This window comes from Nicotiana tomentosiformis, chromosome 11, assembly GCF_000390325.3.
Source record: "Nicotiana tomentosiformis chromosome 11, ASM39032v3, whole genome shotgun sequence".
NCBI lineage: Eukaryota > Viridiplantae > Streptophyta > Magnoliopsida > Solanales > Solanaceae > Nicotiana > Nicotiana tomentosiformis.
The window spans coordinates 118663966-118684913 of NC_090822.1; the positions used below are offsets into that span (position 1 = coordinate 118663966).

A 20948-nucleotide genomic window follows, 5' to 3' on the forward strand; every position below is an offset into this window, starting at 1 on the left:
GTTGCAAGCCACGGGATATTGGATGTCTTTCATCTTGTATGATGTAGATTTCTCTCGTCGGATGCTAATCTTCTAATAAATTCTGTTCTTGAGTCCCAACATGATTAGTATCTTTCCACTCTATTTTTTTTATTTTTGCTTAATTTATTTTATGCTACCAAAGAATAGTGGGATGAATCTTTATTATGGACATCTTAATTCATCATTTTTTTAAAATAATAAAAATATCTAAAGAGTTTTGCCAAAGTCCCATGCAAGTACACATTTATCCCATTCTAACTTCTACTAGCGATTGTTACATGACGTTTTAAAAAAATACCGAAAAATTAACCAAACCGTACCGATATCGAAGAGAAACCGAGATGATTGGGGCGGTTACGAAAAGTCTAATTTTGGTTATATAAAGTGAAAAAATCAAAAAATAAGTATAGCTCAAATTTTATAAAATAACCGGCCGAACCGAACCACTGAAACACATGCTTGCTTGTATGCCCCTCTCTTTTATTTTCTGTTTAGCTATATATGGATGATAGAATCATTTGAGAATAAAGTGGGAATAAAGGAGACAAATAATTCCACTCCCTTTTATGTTTTAGTAAAATTTCTGCGTTTTATTGCAGTTCAATTATTTCCATTCTAAACAGCACAGTAAGTCTCTATCACTTCAGTCGAGACCCTTTCAACCAGAGACAAGGTAGAAGGAGCCGGCGTTCTCTTGATTCTATTTTAGAAAGATCTCTTCTTGACAAAGAGAATGTTGAGTTTGTTTTGTAAATAATAAAAAAAATAATTGAGGGTATTTACAGTTTTGAACCTAAAGCAGTGGCGGGGTCTTGGCGGGGTCACATAAACTCAAAAGTAGACAATCGAACACTACTATCGAAAATTATAATGTGCATATAGATCTAATATTATTTTCTCGAAATATATATTAGAAGGGCAGTTCGGTGTACTAAACTCCCGCTATGCACGGGGTCCGAGGAAAAGTCGAACCACAAGGATCTATTGTATGCTCACTTACCTTACATTTTTGCCAGAGGCTTAAGTTTTAAATTGTTAAAACACACTTAGCGAAATTCTAAATGGGAGGATATCAGCATTTGTTCCCTTAAAATTAAGCTATGGAAGAACAAGGGGTCCGACACCCTCGGGCTGGGCGAAACCCAGCCCTTTAACCACTAACCAAGAATCAGGGCCGTTCCTTTAATGGGCAGGTTCGGACCTGGGTTAGACCAACCTGTTTTCTATCCGAAATCTAGTGGTCTGACTAATTTAAATGCATGTAGGATATATATTAAAATACATCAAGACAACAAAACATGCTTAGTTAAGCAGTAGTCACTTGAATTTAGGTAACAGCAAAACAAGGGACACTTCTTTTGTATATATATTTGATAATACAACAATTTGTCTGGCTCTTTAATGGAAGCAAATTTATTGCAATGTTCAACAAATGAAACCTCAAGGACAATGCAATTTACCAGAATTCTATTATCTTATGAGATATTAACAGTAGTATATGTTGAGAATCAGGTAAGAGCCAGATCGAGGCGGATCTAAAGCAGATTCAATTGAACCTACAACTTTCAGCTTGATTCCCTAATTTTCATATAAAAGACATTACATTGATTCTGAACCCATTGACTCCAACTCCTGTACTTGCTTCTGGTGCAAGCATTTGAGATTTATCGTTTCTATGGGATTGGAGAGCTAAGACCCTCTTGAGAAGACAATGACCTGAGAGTATGTTGCCTACTTGAATAAGATAAAGATGGTTTCCTCTTGAATGAGGGCCGCTTTTTGAGTTGATGCATAGTTCTCTTGGCATACATTGATCGGAAAAATGGCGTTGCTCGCTCCTTTAACTTGAGAATAATAAAGAATAGAAGCCGATACATCAGAATGAGGGCGTATAACGCAAGTAAATCCCACCACTTGGAATGATCCAATGACAATTTGAACATATTTGTGATGACATCTTCCCCTTTTAGTTTCTCTCCACCTGGAATTAGTGGATCAAATACAAGTCCAATCATGTCATTCTTATATGCTCCCTGCAATTGCATCATATATCATCTTCAATGTATTTGTCAAAAATATTCTTTAATACGCGTAGAATATGCTACTAGTCTCCAACATGGACATAGCAATATAATTGATCAAAACCTCTATGGTACAACAACAACAACAACAAACTCAGCATACTCCCACAAGTGAGGTCTGGGAAGGGTAGATATACGCAAACCTTACCCCTACAGTGAATGTAGCTATTTCCAATGGACCCTCGGCACGAGGAAAAATGAGAAAAGAGAAGTAGCAAATGCATCTTTATTTGTTACCTGTAAACCCCATGCCCCGTAACCAAGAAATGAAATCGGATAGCGCCAAATTGGCTTTGGAAGATCTGGCAGCAAACGGAAAAATCCAGCAGTCATCATCATGAGTCCCTGTATACAGAAATATGGTGATGAGTGTAATTACTCGACAGCTATAGCCTATAGTGTGATAAAATAAGATGAGAAGTAGTAGTATTAAGCAGTTTGGACGTACAAGCACGCCGGCTCCTGTTATGATTCCCATTAAGAAGTTTGGAACAAGCGAAGCTACAATCATCATGCAGCTCTCAACAACAGCGATACAACCAAAAAGATTTAGGACAAAAAACACATAACGAAAGAATCTAGCCCGAAACACCATGTAGTAGGTGATGGTTCCGGTGAGGAGTGAAACCGCAACTAAGAATGGAAATGAAGAGAGGAAGTTTGCTATTATGAAAGCTCCAACACCATAGTGCCCGTTAAGCCTTTCTTTGGTAAAAACCTGTAAAATGAGATATAATGTCAGTCCTAAATTGTTTCAAAATTCGCAACACAAAAGAAACAACTAATTGCCCCTGCAGGCGCGAAATAGCTGTCCTATCTTGTACTTAGTAATCAAATCAAATGATCTTTTGCTAGCTGAAATTTTAATTTTTGTTTTCGAAAGACAAATTTAATTGAAGTTCAGTTTGTCGTAATTGAGAATCATTAATTAAACTTGTATAAGCAATTTAGGACTATCTACTTTCAATAGGATTCCAGTGTTATAAGTGGCAGTCTTGCATTCTAATATTGTAGATCTCTATCATTGTATGTTGTTTCTTTCGCTTCGTTTTCTTTTTATCTTGTTCTCGTTACGGCTTGTTGCTACTGCTCTATTTTCATTTTTTTTCGTGCCGAGAGTCTACTGGAAACAACTTCTTTACACTCACTGTAGGGGTAAGGTCTGCGTATTCACTACCCTCCCCAGACCCTACCCGTGAAATTATATTGGGTTTGTTGTTGTTATTGTTGCTACTTTCAATAGAATGTTAAGTAGTTAAGATAGTAGTAAATGGTTGTTTACCTTCAATTCTTCTATGAAGGAAGGAAAGCCTCCAATGGACATGAAAGTCATGTAGCCGGTGACGAATCCACCACAAGCTCCCCGAGCCAAGATTGCTGTGTAACTGGTGCCGACATCATAGAAGAGGGTACCAACAGCAATAGATACAATGATGTAAATTACTATGCGAGACCAATAATATCCTTTGTCTCTTGACATGTTTACAAATGATCTTCGCGTCAATGTTGAAAGTTGCTTTCCCCAGCCAGCTTGACTTCCTTTTACTGTTTCAATCTCAACTCCTTGCTGCGAACAAAGGATGCATTAGAGCGGCTTTAAAAATAGAACAGTTTTAAAGCATGGACCTAATAATTCTAAAGTTATTGTATTTCTTGGAACTCTTCTCTTGGATATGCAACAAAATTAGTAAAATGTTCATAGTTTAGCAGCTTTTAATGTCACTTTGCAAGTTTAGTAGCCTATATTGGAATGGTAATCATTTAGAAGCAAGTATTTACATATTTTTTGTGATCTATACATGCTTGTTGACAGAATCCTACAGCACATTATTCAACAAATAAAATTGGATTATAAGAAAATCAAATCAAAATACAGCACTCTTTCTCACTTTGCAGGTAGTGTAGCCAAACTTGCAGTTAGAGGAAGATATCAAACTACGGAAGAAAAACACATATGAAGGGTGGGATGAGGAGGAACTAACAGTGGCCAAGAGTTCTCGCATACGTGACCTGGCCCTTGTAGCATATGCTGAGTGCTTATATTTGCTCGCAAGCAGTTCTTTAATTTCCGCTGTTGCCATATTCATTAAATAGTCACTCTTATGTGTTTCCTGCATCAGAAACATAGATTATCTTTCTTGAGTATAAGCTGTTGAGAAAAGTATACACAATCTATATCATCCAAAACATGGATACTACTGTCGAAGTTCTGAAATTACAATACCGGAAGTCTTAACTTAAAATTTTCCATTTATATGACAATGAACTAGTTTGAGAATGTGGAAAACATAAGGCGAAGGCTTTATGTGCCGGTGCTTCAGGTCCTCAGATCATCAGAAAAACTACTGTCACAAAATCTAAATCCTTATACCTAACGGAAATAGTCATTTTCTAATTTGAAGTAAAACTTGACATAAAAATAACATCCATCAGCCACAGCAAAAGGACTAATAACTAGTAATAAGAGTGATTATAAAAGGAGACAGCATAGCTATAGTAGTAGTCATACCCGGAGTCTTTGTGAGCCTTTCAGTGTGGCTGTCACGACATCAAAGTCCGAATTAACACAGCGTAAGAAATGATCGGATGGATTTCTCCTACTTGGACATGGAAACCCCGATTCAGCAAAGAACTGAAATATCAGTATGTATAGATTAAATTCAATCTCATTAGATAGAAAGCAAAAGACTTTGTAAATCATGTTGTAGTTATACAAATTTGATCACTCCATACCTGTACTGCAGATTTTGCTTCACCAAAATATACAGCCTCTCCACCAGACAACAGAAAGAGGTCATCAAACAATGCAAAAACTTCACTACTCGGCTGATGAATAGACGAGATAACCGTTCTTCCATCACGGGAAATATTCTTAAGAGCTTGAACAACAAAGAATGCTGAGGCACTGTCAAGACCAGTGGTAGGCTCATCAAGAAAAAGTATACGAGGTCGCACAAGGATTTCAAGTGCAATGCTTAGTCTCTTTTTCTCCCCGCCACTTATTCCTCTTAACTGCCAATTTCCTACCAGCCGATCAGCACAATCCCCTAGCCCCATTTCCATTATTGTTCCCTCCACAATGTCGTTTACCTCTTCTTTTGTCATGCTAGTTGGAAGTCGCAGATGTGCTGAATACGTAATTGTTTCTCTAGGCGATAGAGTTCCCAACAGTGTATCCTCTTGAGTAACATAAGCCTGTAAAATTCCAGCAGCTCATCAAAAATATAAAGAAGTATATAACTTCTGCATTCAAATATGTACACATTATTTTCACTTGGACGATGGTGTTCTTATCACATTCAAATCTGTTATCTACAAAATGTTTCTGATAACGAAAATGTTGCTTTAGAAAGGGACAATTCGAATATTTGTGTAATATCCTTATGTTTGTTGAGCTTTTTGGAGATTTCTGTAACATCGACATGTTTATTAAGACTCCCTCGTGACAAACTGATAGAAAGCATAATGTTTTTTTCTAGAAAATGAAGAAAATGCCATAGTATAACAAATTTTCGCGAATCTTGAGAAAACGACATGCTAGCTTTGACATCTTTTTTGGCAGGTAGAAAATTTCCATCTATTTTGGAGCAAAAGGAAGTAAGTACATATATAGGAAATAGCACAAACTTCTACATGTCCTGCTTAAGTGAAAAAGGACACTTTTGGCGAAGTTCCAACGCGCAAATGCTAGTGCCTAAAGTGTGGTGTGCACAAATTAAAGGCTCAATCAGAGTAACTTACAACAACACCATAGTCCAATCTCCTCTTCTTCCCATTGAGAAGGATATTTCCAGTCATTACCACATTTGACGATAGTCTACCTGCAGTCCAAACCAAGCATATGATTTAGCAAAGTGCAGATGTTATAATCACAAGAAGTGAATTGTCATTCTCAATTTTTCCCCTCTTTTTACATTCAGCAATAAACTAAGTATATGCATTAGCGATGATATCAAATAAAGGTTTGGATGACAATTTTTACAGCACATGACTACCTGACTAGCATGCAAAACATATTCTACGAGAAACATCTTTAATTTATACCTATCTTGAATCACATTGGTATGACAACGAAAAGTATAAGTATAAGAAGGAATTAGAGAAGACGGAGATGAAGGGCAACAAGGTATATGAAGAGAATTCTCAAGACTAAGTATAGAGATCAAGACATGACCAAAAGAAAATATACCTATTATTCAGAACCAAGGAGGTTAACTTGGCTGCAGTAGCCTTTTGACACAGAACCAGCAATGCGCAGACACCTCAAAATATAAAAATAGGGCAGCTCGGTGCATGAACCATCCCGCGTTCAAATAGGATCTGAGGAAGGGCCGCAAAATATTCATAGTCTGTTATTTTGAGATTATTTCAAGCCGTTAATGGAACGACAAGAACTTTTGCAAACATTAGGTCCCTTGACCATGAACACCAAGATTTCTAAGTTTATGTTCATACACTGGTTTTACCTTTCTATTATCAAAACCATCTAAACTCACAACACTACTAATTCTATCCTCTGTATTTCAGCAAAGATCGTAGATTACTCGTTGAGATTATCAAATTCAAACCAACTTCAGGTTTTATTTGATATAAACAACTTCAGGCTTTATTTGATATAACATAATCAATACTTCATTTTCACTAGCTCACCAAGCCAATTGAATACTTGCAATGAAAACCTTGCAATCCAAAATTCTATTTTGTTAAATGTAACTCAAAAGAAAAAGGGTAATTCAAGCCGTTTATTGGGGTTTTAACCAAATAACGAATGATGAATGGAATGAATTCCACATCTGAGATCCCTGGTTTCCTTATAAGGCTTGGGCAATCTTCCTCCCTTCGAGCTAGCTTTATGGATGTGAGTTAGGGCCCAAGGCTTATTTTGACACGGTATCAGAGTCAGGCCCGTGATCTATGTGGGCCCTCAAAAGAGGGGGCGGAATGCCCCAGGACCAATTGAAGGGGCGTGGAAATACCCCAGTTCATGATTGTGCATGTTCCAGACCGAGCATTGGAACCCCTAATAAAGAATGTCCGGATCTAGGCGTGAGGGGATGATGAATGGAATGCATCCCACATCAGTGCAGGATGAGATCCCTGGTTTCCTTATAAGGCTTGGGCAATCCTTCTCCGTTAGAGCTAGTTTTTGGGGGTGAGTTCGGCCCAAGGCTTATTTTGACAATGAACAAACTAAAAGTTTTCCAGCAATGGAAATGTCCATTTTTATCTAGCATGACTAAACCTAACACAAACAACATCATTAAATGTGAAAAATACAGGTTTCCACTATTCTTTTTTTTCCAGATAATCTGAATATAAGACCCACTGTAAATAGAATTTTGTCAATTTTAAGTATAAAACAGAGTTATAAGTATGTGCCTAGCTAGAAACAAAGCTTAATGAACTGTCCCTCTCTACCTAACTACCCTTGCCGACATTTAATTAAAGCTATCGTTTACTTTAAGTGAATACATTATTTACATACAGATCTGCCATAATAACCCAATAATAGACAGGTTTATTCAATTTTTTTCACATTCTTGAATAACGACCTACATGTCACGGGGTCGAGTCATGGAAGCAGCCACTAATGCTTGTATTAGGGTAGGCTATCTACATCACATTTCTTAAGGTGCGGATCTTCCCCGGACCTTACATGACCGCGGGATGCCTTATCCACCAGGCTGTCCTGACTTTTCTTGAACAAAACATGGACAGGCAAGTGAGCAAGAAAATAGAAAACAAAATAGGAAAATATTTTTTAAAAAATACAAACAAACACAAGCAAACAAAAAATCCCAATCATATTCAAGAGAAGTGGAGGCACTCAAATCTATGGCCTAAAAACCAGATTTCTTCCTACCTCCCTAAGTCTTGGCAAGCAAAGTTACCTAATGCATATACTAATGAAAGACAACAAGTATCAAGTAATATAGTCGATGTACTGGACCGGACATCACCAAAAGGTAGCCCGTCACACTAAGCTCCCGCTATGCGCGAGTCTGGAAAAAGGCTAGACCACAAGGGTCTATCGTACGCAGCCTTACCTTGCATTTCTGCCATGACCTCCTGGTCACATGGCAGCAACTTTACCAGTTACGCCAAGGCTCCCCTCCTGGACCGGACACCATCATTATTATTAAAAGTTTAAGAAGTTGGAGTAAAAACCTGCTAAAGTATCAAGAAGTGTAGATTTTCCAGAACCAGAAGGACCCATAATAGCCATAATTCTACCAGGTTCAGCATAACCACTTAAACCATGTAGTAACTTCTTTGTTGGTCCATGTCCAAAATTTGGTAACATTACTGTTAAATCTTCCCATACTAAATATGCAACTCCTTGTTTATGCATTACCCCTTTTTCAATATCTCCACCACCATTTGTCACTTCTATCTCCATCCCATCCATTTCCAAAAAACAAGAAAAGGAAAAAAAAAAAAAGTACCCTTTGGACTATATATATATAGACAAGATTGCTTTGCTATGAAATGATGACTCTAATCAGTACATATATTTTTTTTTCAGTTAAACTTCCCAAAAAGTGCAACTCTCTAATATGTTTGCATCTCTGTGTATATATGGTTTTGAATATATTTTTGGAGTTAGATAATGGACATTATTGCAAAGGTTTATGTCAAAGAGATAGGTGGGAAGTGAAGGGAATTAAATGTAATGGGGTCCAATTTACTACTACTACTACTACAATGCATGCAGGTTACAGTTGCAATAAAGAGATGGTTGCCGCCTAGGCTATGACTTTATTATTAATATATATTACTCTTTCCGGTCCATAATAAGTAATATTTTGATATTTTTATTTTGGTTTAAAATAATTATTTTTTTTACATAATTAAGAATGAATTAACTTTAGTTTGTCAAATTTGCACTTATTTACGTATCTCAATGTGCCAAGTTAACAATATACAAATTGTAACTAAGAATAATATGGTCAAGATACTTTTTTTAAGAGTTAGTATTTTATTAAGGAGTGCGACAAAGGCAAAAAAGTTACTTATTGTGGATAGTATTATTTAGGCAAAAAAAATAAAAGTAGTACTATTATTTAGTTTTTCTTTTGAGTTTATGATTTTTGAGATTGTTTTCTTACTTGTCCATTCTTGGACCATTATTTTCCGTGATGTGTGCTTGCAACTACAATTTTAAATGAAATATAAATGCTGCCAATGACTGATGAAAAAGATGGCACGTGTCATTTCGGTGGATCTAGGAATACCTTTTTCATGTTATAATACGATATATTTTGTTGATATTTCTTTAATGCTTAATATGTGTACCCTTATTAACCTTCATTATTATAAGTAGAATCAGAAAAGAAAAAAGAAAAGGAAGAGAAAATGATGCTTCCTCTTATTTATATTACTTACTTTTTAAATTTTTCGCATAGTTTTTTTAAAAGAAATTTAACAATCTTAATCATAAAAGTATTTATCTAACGAATTTGTATTTCTCCTTGCATGTTTCACTTAATTAAATTGCGGTAATTAGGACAACAAATCACAGGTTTTAAAAATAATAATAGATGACTTTTTATTTTTATAATACGTCAAATGTTTCAATACAAATTTAATTTGACAAAACAATTATATTTTGGATGGAAGAAAATGATAAAAATGTATTTTCTAAATTGAACTATGTGAAATGAATTTAATTTGGGTCCAACACGTATTTCTGACTTGAGCAAAGTCAGACCGAAAACTCAACTTAAAAAGGCTGTCACAAACTTATTCAGATAAATTCTTCTTGATATAAATTTTTGAGAGACATATAGATAGCAAGTCAATTTTTTTAATGAGTAAAACAACTTCCTTATAAACTTAATAAATAGAAAAATATACTTCCTCTATATTGGGAAATCTGGATATCTCTACCAGTGAGATGATAATGAAACAAATTGAAGAGAAATGAATTTCTTACTTCATGGTTTTATAATTGAACTATTATTGAATTTCTATTGTTTTGTAATAGCTTATTCTCTATTTTTTTTTAATGCTCAATCTTTCATTTTTCCTTTTTTCAGTCTAAATCTAGTCTCCCTTTGCTTTACATCTTTTTTCTGGATTTCATTAGTGTTCCTATTTTTCCTATGATTGTTGTGATGATACTAATATTGTCTCCTTTTGTCCTTTTGTCTTCTTGAGCCGAGGGTCTTTCGTAAACAGTCTCTCTACTCTTTCGGGGTAGGGGTAGGGTCTGCGTACACACTACCCTCCCAGACCTCATTAGTGGAATTTACTGGGTTGTTGTTGTTGTAGTCTAAATCTAATGATAGTCACGAGTGCTTAGAGTCATGAAGTTAAGTAAATCTACATACTATTTGAAGAGTTTAGCTTCTTAAATGATTCTTAATATATATATATATATATATATATATATATATATATATATATATATATATATATATATATATTTGTAAAAAGCATAAAGCAAGCCTTTCAAGTAGGATTGAAATACTCTTTTATTTTAATTTCACTCTATAAGTAGATATCGGCGGGACCTGCCTAATATAATTATAGTTAAGATTAAGGAATTTTTAATTTTATAATATCTATTGAAGTACCAAAGACAAACGGGGATTATGTAAATAGAAAATGTCTATTTGCCCACCCTCAAAATGCTTTTTAATTTGATAAAAAATTTGGTGAGGTGATGTCCTAATTCTAGTGATGTTATAGAAGTTAAAGATATCAAAGCTGTAAAAGAATTATCAATTGACTCTATTGTTTCTAGCCATTAATTCATTAAGTACCTCTAAAAAATTAATTGTTGCCTAATTAACTTTTTTTTTAACTTATAGTTTATGTATGACTAATAAGTATTGCCCCTATCTGCTAGGCAAAAGCATATATCCTCGTTGTTTTGTTAGGACCTTTCAACATTCAAAGTTAATTTAAGGAGCAATATTTCTTGCACAAATATGTGTATATTGCAACTTGCTATTTTGAAGCTTCAATTGGACTTTGACATTTTTATATAAGAGGAAGAAGAGCAATAGGCACATAGAGCTGAGAAGCCTTTCTGTTAGAAAGCAAGGTATATGTACTTCAGAAATCTCATTCCAATTATTTAAAGGTAAATAATTGGATGATCCGACACACAATCAGCGATATTAGCTCTGGAACTGGTGTAGAAGGGTGAGAATCCAATGTCTCGACTCGTATATTTTGCCATGTCTAAGTATAAATTCCAAGTGTTGAAATGACAAGCTTAGGTCAATCAAATACAATTGCTGCATAAATAGTTTAATTAGCTGAGTGACTCAAGTGAGCCTCAAATCCAGAAGAATGATTGTCCTTGCTCTACAACTATAAATAAAAATCTTCTACATGGTCAAAGAACACATAGAAAGCTAAATAGAAGCTAGAGAAAACTCTAAAGAACAAAGCATTCTAAGTCTTCCTTCGCGGCCTAGTTCAAATCAAGATTCAAAGCGAGGATGCCACAAGTTCTGGACACGATCAAGTAATTGGAACTCAAGCTAGGTGACTTTACAAAATCCAGCATTCTTTAATCCTCCATTCACATAGAACATCGATAGGAATGCCTTCAACTCAGGATCTTCAACTTGAGGACAGAGATTTAGGTGCTACTATCAAGAACTTCATGTGCTGCTCCAACTTTGCAATTAGACACAGAATTTACTGATGCCAGGCGGACAATTTCAATCTGAGAGAAGACAGTGAATGTAGTTAGATGTATCTTATTTCGTAAAACGGATATAACAGAATGGTGATACAGCAATGCGTATTAGCATCCAAGTTGTTTACAATATAAACTTCCCCCAGCTTAATGCGAGAAAATGGCAAAAAAAAGGGCTCTTATGTTCGGAAGTAGGTTTAAAATAATCCCTTAAATATATACTCTTGAGCAGTTTTAGTCCTTGTAAAAATAACTGGTTAATCTCCGTCAAATATTTAACAAACTTTGAAGGTTAGATTTAACGGGAACTGTGAAAGAAAGATCTAACCAGAACCACCATGAAAGTCCCGTCAAAATCAGAAACTGCAACATCAAAAACACCATACATCAATCACGTACCTAAAAAAGACAGATGACACATGCATTCTCTAAACTGCAGAATTAGACGATTTCTTCTTTCGCCGTCTGTTTTTAGGCTTAACAGCATCTTGTAAAGTCTTCTCTCTGCTTGTTGCCATTTCTTTTCCAGCTGACTCAGTCAATGATGATACTGGACTAACATCTGAAAGTGGTTCATCTGATTTTCTTTCGTCTGTAATATCATCACCTAAATTGTCTAGCTTCATAGGCACTGCTGCTGAACCTATAAAGTATAATCATCAATATATCAAGCCAGCTTATTCCCAATCTTTCATATTTGTTTCAAGAGAGAATGATCAAACTTTGACACAATTTTCATGTTCTCACAAGCTCCTTACTTTCTTGGTGGTACCCATTTTCATGTTCAAAGATCAGGAACATAGAATGACAAATCTAAAATTTGGCTCAACCATGCAGGGACAAAGAATTGAAAAGATGTATCCTTCAAAATAATAACATTCATGCAATAATTAGGTGCTAAAAAGAGAAATAGTCAACACCAGACGCATAACCTCCTATGTTTATTTGAAACATATCACAAGATTGATTAGAAGATCAATTTCAAGGCAATACACGCCACTGTGCTGTCAAATGCCTTGATTTTCAAATTCCAGGCATCAAAATTGTAAATGGCCACCACCCTCCCTGCCAGAATCCCTCAACGAACCTTGACTGACCTCTCTACTCTACTAGTCCAGGTATCACTGACACTTCTTAATCTCTGTCAAACATCTATTTAAGAATTTAGTCTAGATTTAAGAGGGTTCTCAATTGTGATGTAGTTTCCTTCTACCTCTTATGGATTCACCAGCTTCACATCTCCTAACGGTCATCCTTTAATAGAAACAACTCGTGTGAAGGACAAAACACCTTCTCTTACCCTAAATTCCAAAGTTTTAACATTTTGTGAGCAATTTCCCATCCAATGTCATGTACAATCTCCTGAGATGATCTTCTTCGATCCCCTGTACCATCTTTATTCTTATGAAGTGGTTGTTGAATTTTTCAAACATGTAACTGAAGATCCGTTCCTCTCCACCTTTTGCATATTTAGCCAGCAGCTTCTGAGGCCAGCTTCAAAATAAAACACCACCACCCAGTGATGTTACTGAAATGAATGTTGCTAGCTAAGTTCTTCTCTTCTCTATCAAATCAAACCATCCTATAGAATTCCTGCTATTTTCTCTCAAGTTAACGGATTTTCCACTTGCTGCATAAACAGTTCTCCGTTGATCAGCGATAAATTTGAGCTATTATGGTTTGAATTACATTTCATGTTACTGTATCACAAGACTTTAGTTATTCTGTAAACCAACGCCGAAGCTCTGTATTTAATGGAAAGACGGGGCTTATCCAGTAGAGTTCTTAGCTAAAACAATGTGAAATATTGGAGGAACTAACTTTGGGTAGGTCAATATTGATTAAAAGGATAAGGAAATCAAGAAAAGTTGGGGTCATCAGGAAAGAGGAGCTGATTGGGGAAGATGTGATGATCGACAAGGGAAGGTTTTTTAAAATTCAAGATAGAACAAAGAGCTTCTCTTTAGCTCTTGAGTAACACAATGTTGAAATTTTTTTATTTTTTATTTTTCATTGTTTGATTATAATGTCAATTTTTTATTATTATTATTTTTTTATATATTTTGACTGATAATGTTGAATTTTTTATGTTAAGCCATGTTAAATTATTTGAAAATTCTTATGGTTTATAATGTATGCTTTTTCTTATAAGCTTAATATAAACAATTTTTGTTACTTGGGGTCATTTCTTTAGCAAGTACTAACTGACACATGAAATTGATGGAATGTGATTTGTATAGCTGACAACATACATAAAATTTCATATCTTCCTATCTAACATTGTTTGCATGCCACAGAGAGTTTTTTGGATAACCGAGAAATCCCTAAGACAGTGGCGCACAGTTCAAAACTCGGTGGATAATGAGCCTGCCGCTCTACCCTTCTCTACTTAAATACCAAGCTTTTGCTTGCGTGAGGGTTCGAACCTGTGACGTGCGCCTAACAAACACATCATGTGTTGCTCTCTTACCGCTAGAACAAAGATAGTTTTCCTTATCCGCAAATCAAGAGACGTATCAGACTGACATTCTATTTGTAAGCACTTAGATTAAATTAAAAATTGTTTGATAGTCCTCGTATAATTTCTAAATTTCCTTTGACAAGTGAAGCTGGACAATCCCACAGAAATAAAGTCTCTCCCTGTTACGAGATTAGCAAAGTCTTTGAATCTTTAACAAATGTATAATAAACCATGCATACAAAGAATACATGAATTATCCAAAAACTATACACAGTTCAGATTATCAATATCCATAAAAGCTCATTTAGTAATTCACATTCAGTCCTGTTTGCAGTATGTTGAGCCAGAGAACAATCATAGCACACAAGGAACTCCAAGCTTACACTTAAAACTAAATCATAAAACTCACCACGAGAAGCAAGAGTAGCTTTCAATTCATCTGTGTTAACACCCTCTGAATATGGATCCCTAAGCAAGAGAAAGGAAATTTTTGCAGTGAGTTAGCAAAATCAACTATTAACATGTCCAAACAAGTTTATAAGTGCATTTTAAGATGGAGATATGCATTAGTTCTTTCAAAGCAAGAATATACGAACTGCTTCTCTGAATGATAGCTTTGGGTTTCCATGCTAGATTACACTTGTGCATGTAAAGAAGCAAACCTCTTAGCCCAAAGACAGCAGCCCGGGGCATTTTGGCAACTTATATATGCATTAATTGCACCGCATATGAATATTTTTCTGGTAAACAAACTCAGAATAAGACAGGACCAAGATTTACCAACTGGAGGGCCCGCCTGTGAAACGCTGGTTCTTATCACTCCTCTTCTTGACTCTACCTTGCTCAACATCCATGTCATCGCTCTGACTAACACTGCACTCTTCTGATTTTAATTTTTTCCCCTCCAAGATTTGCTTAGCCTTATCAGTAAGGAGATGGAAATAAGAAAACAGAACACTGAAGTCTTAAGACTGAAATTCAGTTGACTGAAAAATCTTAGTCAAAATTCTAACTGCTGAAAATTAAGTTTGCTTCAGCTAAAGACTGAACATTGTAATGAAACACATACTTTCTAACAATTTACTGGCAAATACACGATTTGATAGAATTGTGATTTCTTTTCCTAGCAATATACACCATTTTTCAGATTTTGGTGAGAATGGAACTTGATTTCAAAAGATAAACCATTTTAACTAATCGTCACTACCCTTATTGAATAAGTCTAAGGGTAATGACTCTAATCAGTCAATACAATGGGTTCTACACACATTTGGCTAATGAAAATGCCTCCATGTACCTTTTGATCTGGTTCATTGACATCAACTGCATTAATATTTGTATGTCGCTTGACCATTTTGAGAGCTCTCTCTGTGTTGTAAGATTCAACCTACAAAAAGAATACATTACAACCTATTAGGCATCAATCTACCAACCACTTGTACAGGTTGGTCAACACAAACTTATCCCAACTCATAAATGCATCCAACATGTGACAAACTAAATCATACTTTCGCCATTCATGATAACACTAACTTGAATATTTTTTATTTTTTGACTCCATTTCAGAAAAAATAAAAGAATAAACAAAAAGAGAAACAAGATTGAATTGCCTTCTTCTTCACAGAGCTTTCATCCAAATACAAAACCAAATTTATGTAATTCCAAATAAACCAAAATATAGTAAATTATAACAAAGATATTTTCACCAATTTAAGTGTAAGTTCTTGATAGTCTCAGAGAAAATGAAGTGGCACATGGTAGTGGCAAGGGCAAAGCAGAAAGATAGACCAATAGTAGCTCTAATTGGGAAAAGAAAGGGGCTACGGATTTAAAAAACCAGTCATCATTCAGCAGAAAAGGCATGAAGATTACAGAACCAGACTCCAGTAGCACTTGAAAATTAGTCTGCACTACCATATACTTACAGCGGTTTTAATTTTGCTAGTTATTAGTCTGCACTACCATATACTTACAGGCGGTTTTAATTTTGCTAGTTATTAGTCTGCACTACCATATACTTACAGCGGTTTTAATTTTGCTAGTTATATCTCCGGCCTTCACTGAGGCTATGCGTAGACACTGCATGACAACACTTTGCATGGTACCCTGTCCTCCAGGCTTTTGAAATGCACAGACTTCGCCATTTGTGTTAAGGGTGACGGACATTCTTCCTCCCATAACAGCTTCTTCATGATGTGTTGGATCTATAACCTACCAATACTAGTTGATTAGAAGAAATTTGCATTTGATTTTTTAATACCATGCAACTAAACAGCATAAAACGATTAAAAGAGGAAATTTTAACAGTTGCATACCAAATTCTCGTCTCCAATAAATGCAAAAGTTACTGCTATAGGTAAATGGTGTATAATCAAAGGAAGTGGCTCCCTCACCTGCCAAAATTCAAGAAGCACTCAAATAACTCAACATGTAACATTTTCTAACAAACATTTCAAACACATCAAGTAATAGCAACAAAATAGAACATTTCCCATTACAAGCAGATACGGAATAATGCATAAGTCAGTGATACTCTGGAGGAGCAACATAAAGCGGCCGGGGGGGGGGGGTAGGTGATGGCTAAAGCAAAAACTAGAAAAACAATTAAAATAAAAAAAAAGCAGCAAAAAAATGCAGAAACTATTTCAGAACTAAGAGCTTCCAAATTTCGACAAGCTAATAAAGAAAACCATAGCACACACCATAATATATATATATATATATATATATATATATATATATATTTGGGGGATGATTATATTTACAACATAACAGAATGATATTCGTAAACAATGACAAAGGCAAGCGCTCAGATAGGAAATCTCAATAAAGGAAGAACATATAGGGAAATCTACGACTCTAAGGTAGTTGTTTGAAAAAACATTTTCTTTTGAAGAATTGGTTTAACTGATGATTATGTCCAAGGAAATATTACTTAATGCAACCCCCAAAAAAATTGAGGGAAATAAGCAAGAAAGGGGACCTCGGGCGGATGCAGTATCACTTCCTGCCTGTCATCTCCTCCTAGTGTACATTCAGGCCTCCGAAATGTCAAAAGAGCAGCTAAAGCAGCAACATTGGCAGCATCAACAAGATTACTGCACTTGTAGAAATCACATAATTAGTTTCATAAATTCAGATGGAGACGTAGATGGGCACTTAACTGGGCCCAATTATGAACCACTGCAACTCACCCTCCATTGTCCAAAATATGGAGATCAATACGAATTGACCAAACCCACTTCCCAGCCACAACACAGAGTGATTCAGTGTCCACAGCTCTGCTTTCCCTGCATTTAGGCATCAGCATAAAAGAAGACTTAACCAAAGACAACAATGTCTTTTCTTCAAATTATGTACTTATCTCAGCAAAACAAAGCAAGTGAGCTTTATTGTTCGCTTTCTACAGACAAATAACAATACATGATACCTTCAAAAAGATCTAATGCAAAAGCTCAAAAAGCAAACAAGTACTACTACAATGGAAAAGAAGCAGCAGTGCTCAAAAGTTATAAGCACTTCTCAACCGCAAGACAAAGAAATACTATATTTCTCCATGGGATAGTAAAACCTTTTCTTGTAAAATATACATCTTATAGTTTTTTTAAAAAGACCATATATATCTCATAATATATTTCTCGATGCGTAACATTCTCTTGTCGAAGGGAGACATATGCTTCTTGGAGAGAATAGAAAAGGAAATGTTACCTTAACCCTCTGTCAATTATGCGACCCAGCTCCACAGCATACTCTGAAGGACGGCCTGCCTCAAATGAAGGATCAGCCATCGGGGAAAACTCAGTAAATACTGAAAGGGTTCCTTCGTTTGGTCGATCTCGATAAGGTTGCACTAGTTGCGACGTAACAAAGCCCATAACATGAGTTTGCCCCAGTTGAACTTCCGACGAGCCATCTTCTCTGCAAATCAATAACCCTTAGCACTTATAACACAAGTTCTTATATGAATCGCACAAGCATACATAGCTAAATTATCTCCTTATACCATAATATGCCAAACATGTGCGATATAAAAGTTATACTGGAAGCGCGACACTGAGAGGTACAACAAATAACAATTAAGGATACGGAAAGAACTTTAATCCATGGGATTACTCAAATCATTTGAAATGAACGTAACTTATGATAAGAAGAGGTTGAAAGTTTCAAAAGCAGTCCATAACATAAAACCTACAACTGTGATAGATATATCCGTTTGGAGTCTTCTTCTCTAACATTAAAGTTCTATCTTTCCAAATGTGTTACAAAGCGACAACCAAACAAACAGAAGACTACACTCGCTGATAGTTTCTGTTTCAATACCTCCACATACTATGTCCAGTATCCATCTCAAATTCCACGTGTCCGGGCTAGCTTGCGCGTACCTCAACTAACTCTACGGAATACCGGCTACCTCCCACCGGCAGAGGTACCTCAAAAAAGCAATTCCCTAGTCGAATTAAGGACGGTTACTATAGCTTAATGGCTAGAGTAAAAATTGGCGTACTACAACTTAATATAGAGGATTCATAACCCGACTTCAACTGATATTGGATTAAAGCAATTTTTTTAACAGCAGTATCCGGGGCAGCTAGTGGCACCTAACTAATTCTATGTGATACCTGCTACCTCCCACTAGGTACCTCAACAGATCAATTTATATGTGTATATTTAGCTTAATGGCTAGAGTAAAAATTGATGAACTACAGCAAATCCTCTTAATATAGAGGCTTCAAATAGCCGACTTCAACTAATTTTGGATTAAAGCAACAAAAAAAATGTGGTGTTCGGGCCAGCTTGCCCCCACCTAACTAATTCTTAAAAAAAAAAAACCTTTGGATTAAAGCAAAAAAAATAAAATATTAACTGTGGTGTAGGGCCAGCTGGCACGCACCTGACTAATTCTACAAAAGAATACCTCCCACCAGCAAAGGTACATATTTACAGCAGCTTAATGGCTAGAGTAAAATTTGATGAACTACAGCAAATTCTCTTAATGTAGAGGATTCATATAGCGGACCTCAACTGATTTTGGATTAAAGCATAGTTTTTTTTTAATTCTAAAAATCAAGGTAAAAAACGATATTGAATTCCAGATTCTTACCTACCGAACTTGATTGTAAGCCTCCGATAATCAAAGGGACGGCGACCGTCTATTCTCAGTTCAGATTCTAACGCAGATTCTATGAACTTCTTCTCATTCACTGTCATTCGCCATGTATTTGCTAATCTTTGCTCCATTCTCTTTTTAACTTAATTGTATTTTCAGAAACCCAAATCAGAAAAGAGCAGAGGATTATAGTGCTTTTTCCCCCCAAGTGTAGAGTTGGAGCAGGGTTTAGGGTTTTACGCCGATGTATGGCCGTTGAGTCGAGTCGGGTTTGAAATAAGCGGTTATGGGTAACGGGTCGGATTAACCTTATAATGATTTAACGTGTTATTTTAACACTTTGACCAAAAATATAGCAAATTTATAATAATGTGAGATCTGAATAGAAAGGAAGGAAAATCTACGGAAAAAGGAAAAAATATGGACGAGAAAAAAACTAATGTAATAGAACTATGAAAAGAATTATATGGAAAAAGCAAAAGTAAATATAATTAACTAGGCGATTATGATGTGTAAAAGTCATGTTTGTAGCGAGCATAGCCTTTAAAATACTCTTTTTTTTTGTTTCTTATCTTGTGTTTGGTGTTTACATTGGAGCCTCGACTAATTCGGATTTGTGTCGTATAAGGCCAATTAAAGATGGAAGCGCTCTCTAACATGATATTTTTTACACCCAAAGCTTAAATTCGATACATTTTTGTGTATGTTTCCTCCTAATGATTTGGTTGTTCTGCCTTAACCAGAACTCTTGTTGTCGATCTTGATATCCCTTTTGAAAGTGCAACATACAATTGTTCAGGCAAGAAAATATATTGCGGTAAATATAGTCCAATATTTAGGATGTTTGTCCTTGTGCTTTATTTATTATATTTGCAAAACATAAACATTCTAAAAATTATTTTCACACAAATTTAAAAGGATATTCCTTAGTTTGGAAAGACGAAAGTTGAATTCAGGGATAAGAATATACTTAAGCACATTGACCAGTATTATAATTTTTGCATGTATGACGTTATTGTCAAAAGTTCTATATATCATATGTGTGCTATTACATAAGCTATTAGGCTTATCTAAGTTTTTCAATAGCATGATAGGCATATTTTTCTTCAAAATTAACCTATATACAATAGAAGATCGATTTTAACTTTGTCTATTATATATACGGTGACACTAACATACGTAAGAAATAATAAACTTGACAACAAACATGTATGGTAGAAGGCCATTTGGTATTAAAGTATTTAAGTATTCTTCTTGGTAGTAATTATTGGTATCATTTTATGCTGAATCAAAATCTGAAAAATATTTTATTTTTATGATGTTTGGCATATTTCGATATGTGTTGATGTTACTTTACCCATGTTTTAACCACTTCTTGATGTTATTTAATCTTTAAAACTCCCAACATGGTGTAATTATTGGTTTGATGACTAATTAAGTTATGTGTGATGATTTAAGGTGTTCGGAGTGCAAAATATGAAGAAAAGGTGGTTTAGCCAGAGGAAGAAGGGTTGGATGCGTCGCATCCAACCTAGGAAAACATCATCCTGCGTGCAACCTTAGCAGTGAAGTTGGGCCATAGCGTTCGCCATCGCGTGCGAAACTGGGAAGTAGAAGAGA

The 20948-nt window shown here is 35.4% G+C and overlaps 2 protein-coding genes across 4 annotated transcripts; both read right to left on the reverse strand.

The window, feature by feature from the left end:
* Window positions 1-1347: 1347 nt before the first annotated feature.
* On the reverse strand, window positions 1348-8695 carry LOC104104025 (ABC transporter G family member 15). 2 transcript variants are annotated; one of them, XM_009612009.3, is made up of 10 exons: window positions 8271-8407; window positions 6292-6422; window positions 5844-5923; window positions 4836-5297; window positions 4612-4734; window positions 4085-4213; window positions 3385-3669; window positions 2551-2820; window positions 2340-2447; window positions 1348-2054 (listed from the first exon to the last, which is right to left on the reverse strand). In XM_009612009.3, exons 3-10 carry the CDS (start codon window positions 5898-5900, stop codon window positions 1695-1697), a joined length of 1794 nt encoding a protein of 597 aa, XP_009610304.1. In that variant the 5' UTR covers window positions 5901-5923; window positions 6292-6422; window positions 8271-8407; the 3' UTR covers window positions 1348-1694. The 2 variants fall into 2 exon arrangements, with proteins under 2 accessions (XP_009610304.1, XP_009610303.1); XM_009612008.4 differs by lacking the exon at window positions 6292-6422 and having other exon boundaries at window positions 8271-8695.
* A 2633-nt stretch (window positions 8696-11328) lies between these two features.
* Window positions 11329-19593, reverse strand: LOC104104024 (exosome complex component RRP45A-like). 2 transcript variants are annotated; one of them, XM_009612005.4, is made up of 11 exons: window positions 19323-19593; window positions 17930-18139; window positions 17416-17511; window positions 17205-17319; window positions 16537-16614; window positions 16244-16432; window positions 15519-15608; window positions 15002-15141; window positions 14631-14689; window positions 12160-12403; window positions 11329-11787 (listed from the first exon to the last, which is right to left on the reverse strand). In XM_009612005.4, exons 1-10 carry the CDS (start codon window positions 19457-19459, stop codon window positions 12189-12191), a joined length of 1329 nt encoding a protein of 442 aa, XP_009610300.1. In that variant the 5' UTR covers window positions 19460-19593; the 3' UTR covers window positions 11329-11787; window positions 12160-12188. The 2 variants fall into 2 exon arrangements, with proteins under 2 accessions (XP_009610300.1, XP_009610301.1); XM_009612006.4 differs by lacking the exon at window positions 19323-19593 and adding an exon at window positions 18542-18668.
* Between the last annotated feature and the right edge of the window lie 1355 nt (window positions 19594-20948).

Bases quoted from the DNA above. Each gene is read 5' to 3' on its own strand.
- LOC104104024 (XM_009612005.4), bottom strand. From the start codon at position 19,459: ATGGAGCAAAGATTAGCAAATACATGGCGAATGACAGTGAATGAGAAG. The intron at 15,142-15,518 runs GTACATGGAGGC...CTTACTGATAAG, and splicing joins TCAATGAACCAGATCAAAAG to GCTAAGCAAATCTTGGAGGG. The intron at 12,404-14,630 runs GTGAGTTTTATG...TATACTTTATAG, and splicing joins AGCTACTCTTGCTTCTCGTG to GTTCAGCAGCAGTGCCTATG.
- LOC104104025 (XM_009612008.4), bottom strand. From the start codon at position 8,511: ATGGATGGGATGGAGATAGAAGTGACAAATGGTGGTGGAGATATTGAA. The intron at 2,821-3,384 runs GTAAACAACCAT...CTCATTTTACAG, and splicing joins CCTTCATAGAAGAATTGAAG to GTTTTTACCAAAGAAAGGCT. The intron at 2,055-2,339 runs GTAACAAATAAA...ATGCAATTGCAG, and splicing joins ACGGGGCATGGGGTTTACAG to GGAGCATATAAGAATGACAT.